Source organism: Neodiprion lecontei, chromosome 5 (genome assembly GCF_021901455.1).
Source record: "Neodiprion lecontei isolate iyNeoLeco1 chromosome 5, iyNeoLeco1.1, whole genome shotgun sequence".
Taxonomy (NCBI): Eukaryota; Metazoa; Arthropoda; class Insecta; order Hymenoptera; family Diprionidae; genus Neodiprion; species Neodiprion lecontei.
The window spans coordinates 23,371,389-23,384,071 of NC_060264.1; the positions used below are offsets into that span (position 1 = coordinate 23,371,389).

At 43.0% G+C, this 12,683-nt stretch overlaps 1 protein-coding gene across 2 annotated transcripts in view; it reads left to right on the forward strand.

The window, feature by feature from the left end:
• LOC107220818 (single Ig IL-1-related receptor) overlaps window positions 1-12,683 on the forward strand; it is a 21,951-nt gene continuing 9,268 nt past the window's right edge. Inside the window, exons 1-2 of one of the 2 annotated variants that reach the window (XM_046740387.1) lie at window positions 1-20; window positions 1,333-1,646. In XM_046740387.1, the coding sequence (XP_046596343.1) occupies window positions 1,405-1,646 (242 nt within the window). In that variant the 5' untranslated portion in view covers window positions 1-20; window positions 1,333-1,404. Of the gene's footprint in view, window positions 21-329; window positions 1,119-1,332; window positions 1,647-12,683 lie in introns of those variants that run through there. The other variant, XM_046740386.1, reaches the window with a different exon arrangement.

A 12,683-nucleotide genomic window follows, 5' to 3' on the forward strand; every position in this document is an offset into this window, starting at 1 on the left:
GTCTTGCACCTCGGATGTAGGTATGTACATAGGTAGATAATAATTTAAGCTTCACTTCCCGGATGATGAAATTACAGTGACTGCCGTGCCATTACGTATTTTACGTGGATATCACGCAAGTCTGAAGTTCGAGATACAGTGCGTCTTGCTGTATATAATTTTCCCTCGAGAGGCCGGTTTCGCGGGATCTGCGGTGTAGGTAACTTCCATTTTTCATTTTCCAACGAAAACCAAAAGTGGATATATGAGTTACTGATCCTCACTTGCAGCGTGCAACAGTTTTCCCATCGCCACAACCAGCGAGCTTCATAAATACGATACATACTCAGCAACGATCTTACGCTATTGTCTATCGTACGACAAAACGCGGCCCGCGAGAGCCAGACCTCTTCGGGACGGATGGCGAACCCGAACGGGGCGGGGTTAAGGCGTGGAGATCGTCGCTTTGGTCTGACGTTTCGTTGGAACGAGGACGCGTCGCGCAGTCAGTGCGAATATCCCTGCCGTGCTAAGCCGGCAGTACATCGCCGACTTTCGAAGTGTGAGGGTCGCTGTCGTTCCGAGTCGTAGAGACGAGCCGGCTAACAAGCTTTAACTTGGGAGGTTGCTTGACGTCGGTGGCCAATCGCGTTCCTCCGTTGTGCGAATATAATTAACGGCAAATAATACGTGACAGAGATGCAGATTTCTTTGCCGACGATTTCGCGGTATTGAGTGAAACTTCCTCGAGCTTTTCACGGAAAAATTGTAATCGTCCCAAAATAACGTATTTCCAACGTCGTATCGTTACGCGGAAGTGAGAGGGGATCGGTTCTGTACTCAGCGAAGCAGTGCAGGTTACAGTTCCGTCCGTTGTCTGTGTTTGCAACTCAGCGCGGTGTGTTTAACGACAAATAGCGGACGAGTAAGCGGCGATACGTGCATAGAAACCGATGTGTATCCAGCGTATCCGTCGTCGTTAGGCATACATCAAGGTGGTCACGTCCCTTCTTCTTCCCCGAGTGCACAACGGCGAAAAAGAATAAATAAAGCGGCCGGTCTCCCTTTACGCGTGCACGGGGCGTGGGAAGGACCGAGATTAAATCTTGCCGACTGTCTTACCAATTAGACGCGAAGCGGTAAGTAGTTGAACCAACCGCCCGGCTCTGTGTGTACACAAATTATAACCCCGTATCAACACCGCGTGTCCGAAAAGGATAAGAAAAATAAAAGGGTATCCCGTACGACCTGTCTAATGCCGACCGGCCATCTACGTGGGTGAAATTCTGAAAATGTAAACTTCCGAGGGAATATAATAAAATTCTCGATACTCTGTGTTTGCGCGTTGGATAGTGAAGGTGTGCGATCGAAAGGGAGAGAAAGAGAGAGAGATACAGTGCCTGCATCGATCGAGCCTCGTTAAAGATGCGGGAAACGTCGTCCCACGTGTTAATCGCGATCTGCATCACCGTCTCAGCCTGGACATCATGGGCCTTGGCTGAAGAGAGCAGGGACGTAGTGCTGATGGACTATTGTTCGGTTAACAACTTTGAGGGACTCCCGGTGGGACTTGGATTTACGAAGGAAGTCGTGCACGTCGAATATGCGAAACTTGGAGCCTTCAAAGCCATACACTGCTGCCTAAGAGGGTACAGGAGCATAGAATGGTGAGTGGAGGAGGGTTTCTTTCCCCTCTTTTCTTTTCTTTTCTTTTCGTCTCGTCTCGTCTCTCCTCGCTGTCACCTTTTCAGCGAAACGGTCTTTCCTGCAATCGCCGCTCCCTGCAGTCAACCGCAGCTGTCGCAGAATCTTGCCGCTTTCGCTTTCTCGTTATAACATTGTGAGTCACGATTTGCCGTTAGTATGTGTATATATGTATAATAAACAGGTATTTGCACGTCGTGCCTTGTAATCTGACGCAACATCAAGGATATCTACTCGCTGAGCTCGTCACGTGACTATATACGTATGAAACTATGAATGTACACTAAACTGCATAAAAGCCTGAACCTTCCGGCTGATTTGTTTTCGGTCCGAATCAAAATGCAGGTTCGATTCTATAAGAATCATGTGACAATGACTGGCGATGCAGCCGACGTGAAAGATCGGGAGTCATTGTCTTATAGTTCGTATAGAATCGAAGTCGCATTTTGTTTCGAACCGAAAACAAAGTAGCCGAACAGAGAAAGGCATTAACGACTATTATTGTGCATACATGCATACTTAGATATTTACATACATGATACCAAACGCGGGATAGATTTCGTCCCATCGCGATTTTCCCAAGCTATCGGTTCCTCTCGGCAATGTGCACATGCGTCTACCTATATTTACCTCACCAATTTTGAGTATCTAGGCGTAAAGGAGAAGTGTTTTATTTCCATCGTCGTTGTCGAAGTCGAAAGTCCGGGTAGGTAGGTAGGCAGGTATGTGGGTAGGTATACGCGCACGCAAATTCGTAGAAAATATCATTAGGCGGACGCGTATCTTACACCCATACTTGCCCGAGCCTAAGCACAATCTTCAACTTCTCGACGGACGTTAAAAAAAAAAAGCGTTACTTATATGCGGTGAAATTGTCTGCTTCCGCATCGTAAGCGACGATTTTTCAGCAATCCCTTGGGATTTCTTATGTATGCAAATTTTTCGGCGGAATGCAGTGATGACGCGAGGCAACTGAAAGGATTTCCGTGCCGAATATGAAACGTGAATCATAATCCATATTGGATACAATCCCGCGTGCTTTACAGCCGATCGGACACACGCTATAAAAATTTACTTTCGTCGTGAAGAATCTATAAAATTATAGACGTGGTAGAACAACTCCGTGTTGCCATGTCGCGTCGAATCCTGCCTAACACTGTTCCGTTTCTCGTCGAGTGACCGCGCGGTCATCTGTATAATTAGATGCATTATTATACTCGAGAGTTATTTGTGCGCACATACTTATAGTATCGTATGGCAATACGAATGATGAAGAAAGATGTACCCAAGACAGCAGCAGCGGCAGCGGATACGGTTTCCCCGTTATTTGCTCGCGGTGCCGCGACTAGCACGCTCATGTATGATACACCTTGTTCATGAAACTTTATGAAACGATCATGATATCGACAACGAATTCCCGGTAAACATAATATAACACGACCGAATTGGCTCACCGACGGTATTGGCCGCGCGTTTTTCCCTCCGCATAATACACAGATTTAAGTATAGTATAAGAAGGGTGTATATATATATATATACATATATATATCTCAATATGCCCGCGCGATACCTTGTAGTGGTATTATAATGACCCTGATATTCTCGACTCTCCTCGTGCCGCTGGCTTCGGTAGGACCTCTCATTCTCGAGAGTCCTCGACTCCGATGATCCATCGCTGCTCGCTATCGTCGGCACGGTCGGTTCCCGTTTCTCGCCAACTACTTATTATCCTTCGGCCCTTCGGCTCGTCTTATTGCGCGTTGCCCCTCACCGTCACTGCAAGCCCTATACTTTCGTGGACGACGGTGCAACGGGCAACCTTCGGGGGCTCTGCACGTACATGCACGAATATTACGAGAAAAAAGAGCTATTCCCTCCGAATGCGCAAGCTCGTCTACAATTATCGCATCCGTCTAATACCCGCAGACCGTTGGTATCCCCTCCGGTTTGTTCGTATATATTCTTACGAAGCGGAAAATTAAGAGAGGAAAAGGATTTATTTTGTAACGAAGCTCTCCTTTTGAAGTCTCGAGATAGACTGTTTTTACAATAATGTAGGTTGACGCAGCAACCTTATTCTTTTGAAAGACATAAGAGGTTTATAAACGTCTTTTATCTATGATGACTACTAGATCATTAAAAAGGGGACAAAACGGGTGATTTCACCCTTTGTAACAATATCTTCAAAATTTCTGGACCATACGAAGAGTGCAACGGTTTTAATAGGAAAAATTTCTCCGTCACTCGCATACTCGACGCTTTTATTACTCGTTATCGCTTGCGACGATGAACATCATAAGCAGGTACTGCTTTTCCGCGACAACTGCATCCATACCTGCAATAATTATACCAGGAAGCGTATCACCTCCTGTGCAGTTCAACTACTGAAATGCCCATCCTTATACCCAGATACTACGTACGTACGTATATATACCTTGAATCCGAACCCAGACCAGAATCTTGATACACCTATACGTATATGGGATAATGGGGAGGGGCGACACGACGGAGGAGAGAGTCGAGTGGCACCGGCACGTCAGGGCGCTGCTCGGCAAGTTTTTGCCAAGTCTCCGCTGCCGACGTGCCGCCCTTATAGCTTGTATCAGAAGCAACGTCGTTTGATGGTCAACCTACGAGTTGGATACGAAACGTGTACGTAGGACGGCAAACGTTTAATTAACGGTTGAAAGGATCGAGGTTAATTATCGGAAATTCACGAGGTTCAAGTTAGGAACGTTAACGTATCGAAACATTGAAACGAAAAATTATTATTTCGTACCTTTAGAGGAACTGCAGAAGTTGAATTTACAGAATTTGAGTTTGTTGATGCTGTGTTAACGGTTTGCCAAATTTCAGGTAATCCTAAAGGTGCATCATTACAATAGCGTTAAGGACTTCGGTCTGATGAAAATTCGTTGAAAGCGGCTAACGTTACTGCTTAAAAGACAAAAGTGTGTGTTGAATAAATCAATGTAAGCAACGTACTAGAATCCAGTAGGTCACGTGTCATTGTCACATTCTATTACCGTGTCAAATGATTAGAAATCCGAGAATACACGGTCGATCGAGAGGAGGACGTCCGCTGTGTTCGACACGCTGGCATCGACAGCTGCCGCAGGCGGAATACAGTATGGAACAGGTGGTCGTTGTAAAATTGTTTTACCGGATATGAGAACGGGACGTCATTTCCTGTGTTTTACGTGGTCAATACAGGTACCCCGTTCGTTCTCACACCGCGATTCGACTCGACTTGTAACACCTTTCGCTACAACGTACAGTGCACCAGCAAAGCAATGCTCTTCAAAAGCCAAGAGCTCTGCATAGGTACACCTTCTTAAAAACACTTCTGCAACCGTTTCACCCGGGACGGTACGTATTAATTTCCCATCTCTATTTGTATACCATCAAAAAAGTTGGTAAGTGACAGAGAGAGAGAGAGAGAAAGAGGTCGGTCTCTCTCTCTCACCTAGTCAGTTTCCTCCTCGCTATACAAATTGGTCCGTCCGTGCCTCCAGCGTCGTGTATCTCAACACACTGCTATACATATTGGTCCTCTTTATTGCATACCTATCTTGCCTGTGCGGTGGGCATGTATTATATGCACCCCATAACATGTTATACACTGGATATTTTTATATACTTTTTACCTATCGAAAGGAGAATCGCAGTTTTATCTTCCTTGAATTGCCCTCCTTCCGAAAAGAGTGTGTACGATATAAGAGATGGTTAGACTACCGCATACGATACTCATTGTCACATGCTTATTATATAAGCATCTTCATTGGTATGATGTACAGCCTAATTTTAAACATACCTGTAAATACGCTCTTTTCGCCCATCATCATTGAGTAGGTAGGTATAGTATATCCGAAAACTGGAACCACGGCAGACGGCTGGTGTACCTAATGCAGTTCGTGCATGTATGTGGTAATCGCTTTCGCAGAACCTGCATCCACTACACACTGAAATGACGTGCGAATGTCGGCGAGGCATAACCGTATAACTCTGCCTGCACATGTATGGCGATCACGAAACGGCGAGGGAGAGTTTACGGTGTAGGCTCTCAGGGTTCGCTCACTTCTCGCGACTCCCACTCTTCGTACTCTTTATCCTCACATCCTGGAGAGTGTTTCACGGTAAGCGCGGCACGGGTTAATACCAGTCGCCTTTGTTCTCCTCGTGCCTTTTCCTCGGCCGGCCGTTAAACGCAGGTACAGCTGCCCATCTGAAGTAAATTCAAGTATAACACCGATCCACGCAACTTGGGGATTCGTTGAATAATCGTAATGTTCACCGATCCGTTAACCTCTTGAGATACACATTATTATGCTGAGTTAACTTTTGTAACAAGATAGTATTCTGTGGTTTTTGTTGTCACTGATTACAAATCTAAAATCAGATTTAAAAAATTCAAGGTGGTGGATCCAGTATGGCGGACGAAAATTTCAAATTTCATCGAATACAGTCAAAAAACTTTATGCAGGGGTTTTCGGGGTCGCTGATTGGATTCGCCATCTGAAATTTTTTAAATCCGATTTCAGACCCGTAACCATCGACCGCAAAAACTTATAATTTATGTAAATCATGTAATTTTCGTGGAAATGAATTATTCCTTCAATTTTCACGATTTTTTCAATCACTTTATTTGCAACAAAAATAATTTACATTATATCGCAACAATTACTCTCGAGTATTAAAAACCTATCAGTACACTATCATAAATAACAAAAAAATAACCGAAACGAAACGTGTTGAAAGGTTCCCTAAATTTACAAAAAAATGGATGTAAAATAGATGGTAAGAATACTTACCACCATGACTCATAGGGTTAAGGGCCGTATAGATCAACAAACCTATAGGTGTAACTCGTGCACCTTATTAAACTATACCCTACGCGAAGCTGATTCGTAATTAAAATTGAAAAAAATAAATAACACACACGCGCACACAGCTTAATGGATTCTATACACGAATCGGAATTAATCTTGAGATGATGATGAAGAAAATAAAAAGAAAGTTGAGAAAAACAGCACAGAGGTCACGTTACTTTTTCCTCGCGAGGAAGAAAAATGTATAAGTTGTTCTCTGTGTGGCGGTAGTTCGTGGAAAATAAGATTCTCGGGAAATGCCGCGTGACTAATGGAACGAAGCGGCGGCGACGGATACGCAGAGGGATATAGAATGTATATATGCATATGTAACGTTTGTATGTGTATCGTAACGGACTCCTACTTGCTTGTCGATTATGTATTAAGGGGGTGTTCTAGTCGATTTGGACATGTCGTGTATATACCTCCAAACATCCAAGTCCACGTATTTCAAACGTGGACATTTACAATTGCGATTTCGCAGAATCCGTGCCGTTCATTTATTTCTGCGTGAAATGAAAATGTATTGGAGTGTTTTTGTTTAGAATTGCGGCTGTGAGCCCTTTTTCGCGTTTCAGATGGGTGGACTTCGATATTTGAAGATATATACGTGAACGTCGAAATCGACCAGGCCACTCCCTCAATGCGGGCGAACTTGGTGAAATCGCCCCCGAATAACTGCTGTATATATCATGGATGCTCGTGTTATACCTACGTATACACGAATCGTGAAGAATACTGAATAATGGTGGCGAACATGCTTCTCGTCTACTGGTTATGCGACCGTTCACCCATCCATCATTCCTGCATGTGTCGTGATGCGCGGTGGAAAAAATTATTTCTCTTGTCCCGTTCTCGGAACCAATCAGCAAGCGATTCCCCGAGTAGAATAGACGACGACATATATCCGTGTATGCAGGCCCCTGGGTCCAGTGTACGTACATATATACATACACATGTTCACATAGCTGAGAAAGAGAAAAAGTATGTCGGTTTGAAGAGAGCAGGGTGTGCCTTTTCTCGTCCAGCCTCCTACCTTATAAACTTGTGCTACAAACACATGTATGCAGCACAGGACACTGTCTTATACATTGATTCTACACGCGTGGATACTTGATGGTAAATTTGTGTCCGGCGGTGGCGGCGAAAGAACGGATAACATGGTGTAAAAGAATTGCAGACACCGTGTACAAAACGTATAAGAGACATGATCTTCAAGAGCGGATCCAGGCTATGATAAATTAATCTACCGAAGGTCAATTTATAACGTGATATTGGGTAGTAGAGAGAGTAAATGCTCAACAGTTCTCATTGTTGAAGTTTAATATTATTCGTATTTTTTATAATTGGCGGGTATACATTTCGGTGAAACAATGATTGAGGGTAATTAAAAAGATTTGAAACTGCACAACTTTCACACACCTACTTGCATAAATTTTATATAGGTATTGGTATAATAGATATACCTATAAAGCTTTTGCTTATTTTACGCTCGAATTTCAACTCTATACGGTTTGACGGAAGATTAAGTCCCTCTTCAGCTTCTGCCGCGTATTGACTGGACAACAATACACTTTATCCACAGACGACTACACGCAGTAGGGCTTTGTATGTGGATAATATTTAGGCGGCCACCCCTGCAGTGTATAGGCTTCACTTCACGGAACATCCCCTTACTTGCAGGTATGTACCCATTTCCAACGATCGTTCGTTCCACCATTGTCATGGTAACACCAGCACCCCTCCTCGCTCTGTCCCTTCCTTTCCCTTGTCGTCTCGCTGCAGGGGTCCCGACGAAGGGGAATCGAGAGCTGATATTCCCGGCTGGAAACACAACTTGTATACTCGTGCCGCTGCTATACAGCCTTTGTACGACCGAAATTCTTCCTTCACAATTTTGCGTATACAGCGACTAATGGTAGAAAAAAATTTACATGCACGTGACGCGTTCGAACGTAAGAACATTCAAGTATGCACCGCGGGAAAGGATTAGTTGTGTCAAGTGATATTTGTTTGACTCACGATTAAATGCTGTAGTCAAATGCGGCGAACATCTTATTCACTTGATTCAACAAAATACTTTTGTCGTACGATCTACTTGGGACAACTCGATATCGAATTGAATCAAGCCCGTAAGGGAGTGTCTTACTCGATTTCCACGTCGTCGTGTGTATGTATCCAAATATCGAAGTACGCTATCTCAACCGCGAAAAATGGCTTGATAGCCCCATTCTATATACATTTCTGGACAAAAACAATCTCCAGTACATTTTCATTAGACGTAGAAATTAGGAAATGGCACGCATTTTACGAAATTGAAATAGGAAATTATGAACATTAGAATATTTCACTCAAAACGAATTCTTTGAATGATATCTTTTATATTTCCGTTGACTCGAAGCTTTGTGGGGTTTACTCGATATTTAATGGGTAAAATCCGAAAACGTATTGTTGTATACGTTAAAATATAAGTTGCACGTGTGTCAATAGGTTTTAATTATTTGTAGCCAATCTCAATTTTGTTAACGACAAACTTGGTATTATGCTCTCTTTTTTGTAACAGATCAAATTATAAATTCTTCTCACGACATCCATATTTGACTTCTTAGCAGACTGCCTGCTTTTATAACTATTTCGGAAGCTACTTCTATAGCGAAAAAGTTCACCGCCTAGTGGCTGTTTCTAGTACTAGTGTACCGATGTTTACGATGAATAATATATTCTCTACTTATTTCAAAGCATGTGGTCTTTCTTTCACCACATGACAAATTAGTGCAACAGATCCAACCAGTTGCGCCGCACACAAGCTCCGGTTACATCAACAAAGTATGATATTCAATCGATGTAAATTTTTCGTTGGCTAGATTCATGTACTTATTTCATTTGAAGTACCTAATTGTTTCTGTCAAAAAACATGCGACTTGGAGAACCAGTACATAAACTTGAAATGAAATAATATTTAGCGGACTCAATGATGGAAACACATCAAAAGATTCGGTCGAATTCACGTTTCACCCAACCGCGATAAGAAAGGCTTTTGCTGAATCAAGAAATTAGTTTGATCAGCTCATTTTGTCACACTAACTAAATCGAAATTGTTGAATTATAGTCATCGTATTTGGAACAAATAAGGGATACTTTTTTGAAGCAAACAGACTCCAACAAAATCTAAATTGTTGGTTTAAGAATTTCTCTGCTTCCGTGTGGCCTCTAACAATGAGCTCGCAGTACCATGACAGTGTGCGATATGTTATACCGTGGATATACGATGCAATCGATGTAGCAATTTGTCGTCGTATGTACATACATGCATACATACATACGTGTAACGCATGCTTACAGTACACAATGCCTGTGTTATACTTGTATGTAGGTACATGAACATCAAGCATGCAGACGACGTATCGAGTTCCGACAACTGCTACGTGCACAGGAAATACTGCAGTCTATTTGCTTCACTCTAAGAAAATAACGTTTAAACTATGACTTGGACCGACGATGGTGATAATGTTGGATGAAGCGACATGCGGTACACGATGCTAACTTTAATTTGACGATTACAATGAAAGCGGAATTGGAAGAGTTGCTTTGATCATCTTCATCGGAATTAAAAAAAGAATCAAATCCCAATCGGTCTTCGAGGAATTCATCTGTCGTAACAATAACTACCCCTAAGCCTCTTACAAGCTTTCCTATATATACATTCTACTCAATTTGCAAGAGTTCCTCTAGTCTGCCCAATATGCAGGGCGAATAACGAAGGAACTATAATTTGATCTGCCTGCGGTAGCGTTGAATCGCGAACAACCGGCGGCAGTACCGACGGTGGGTCGAAAAAAGAAACGAAGAAATCGAAACAAGAAACTGAACGAGAGACGAAGCAAAGTGAACAAAAAGAAAAGGAGGTGATAGGTATAAGCTGAGTGAAAGAGAACAAACCCGAGGAATCTCTTTTTCGAGATGTTCGCTCACATTATGTTATATACATGTATACCATACACCTGAAAGACCATGCTTCTTCTTCTTCATTTTCTTCTTCTTCTTGGCGGCAGGGCGGGTAGGGGGTGTCAGTTTTTTTCCCGGAACCACGTCCACGCCACCGTCGTCGTGGCGGGTCGTTCGAATTGCAGTAGAAAAGAATGGAGAATATAGCGGACAGGTACGGGGCTAGTCGAGTCTCCCGCTACTTCGACAAACAGGCCCAGCTATTGGGTCCGCGCCCCATTCCTCCGGTTGAATGCCTTATATATGCGAAGAGTTCCTCGCAGGGCGGCAGATATGGCGGTATCGGATTTTCTAAACGTGTGTATACATGTAGGCAGTAGGTATGCAACCTACCGCTCTTCATCCTCGCGCCCGTGCAGAACATCCTGGTTGTTGGTATCCATAAATGGTCCCGTAGGAACGACGAACTAACGAAAAGAGTCCAAGAGAAAAGAAGCGATGAAAAGATAGCCGGGACTCTGAGTATTTATATTGGCTGTGAGGGAAGGGAAGGGAAGGGAAGGAAAGGGAAGGGTAGGACCCTGACCCTCGAAGTGTGGGAAACAAAAGATTAAGTCGTCCGGCAGACCATCCCTCGTTCTTGAAACTGTTGGGTACATATACAAGCTCGCTACAGGTATTTTTTTTTCTTCTTTTAAACCATCAGGTACAGGTCTCGCTACAGGTATAATACCGCACCTCTCTTGCTTTTCCAGCCAAGGTAGGTAGGTAGATAGGTCAAAATGACGGGGTGGGTTGACTGACTGAATGACTGACTGAGTTAACAAACCTGTTGGAACTCGCCGAGAACTACCGCCTGCGCTGCAACGACGACCGATGCGGCGAAACACAAAGATTTCTCAAGCTGTTCACCGCCTGCCTGCGACAAGATGTCCCACAGCTCTGTAGATATAATCATGACAATGAAGAAACGATGTGGTCTTTGATTGAAAAATCTCAGAAGGTTCCTAATTTTGCACTTCTTAGGATTCGAATTTGCAGTCTCGAGAGAGATGAAAACTGCCCGTATTTCATTATACTTTTCGAAAGTTCCGGAAGTATAGACATTACTGTTGTAACCTGAATGCAAAATATTTACATTGAGATCCGATAGAGAAGCTAGACACATATATGTGTATTGAGACGCCCTCTCTAAATAACAAACTTTCTTTGGCCGACGCCAACCGGCGCCAGTTGATAATGAAACACACAATGTAAAGAAATGTAAAAGTCTGTCATTCGTTAATAAACATCATTCGATACGATACCAACTCCTGTGGGACTTTATTTAGGCCAGACGATTCATATACCTACAGCGAAATCCCATGATGTAACGACGATTGAACAAATCCGTCTCTGTAATGAAATACCTCGAGACAACACCCCATTTGAGCTAGTAGCGTGTTTCCCAAATTTATTTTGTCATTTTCTCATTTTGTCATCGCCATCGTCATTATCATCGCAGGTCACTCTTCAATTCCACGTATCAATTAATCGACGGAAAATATCTACATACATCGAGACGAAGATACTTGGCTGGATATAATGAATAAGAACACGCAGAGCGATTCGAAGAATCGTTCGAAAAAACACTTTACTGTAACGAATATAAAATTATACAATTATACTCCGCAAACACTGAAGAATAGCGTATATGGCTTTATAGTACCAGAGTTTGGTGCGCAAAATTGCAGACACGAGTCTTTATATTTTCAATGTATATGATATTGCAATATCGTGTATCACGGAACATTTCCCAACATAATTTCGGAGAATCCAACTAAGGTTTAACCCCGAACATGCGTCATTCCAACACTTTAGCTTGATCCTTTGACATAACCAACTGCCGCCCTCGAGACTCATTGTTAGCGACAGCAAAGTTAATTATTTCTATACACATTATGATTCAGTATGCGAGGTAACTTTAATCGTGTTTCGAATAATTTCGAAGCACAGCTTCATAATTTCTGGTATCGAAATGCATCTGGCGAATTTTATTTTGCATCTTATCGTTGATCGTATACCTACACCTATGCTTCACGGAGGTTTGAAAGTATATTTTCTTCCCCTCGAGCGAATAGTCGAACAGCGAATTAATCTTACACGGCAGAGAGGGTAATAGGAACATTGTGCGCAGAGAAGAAAATT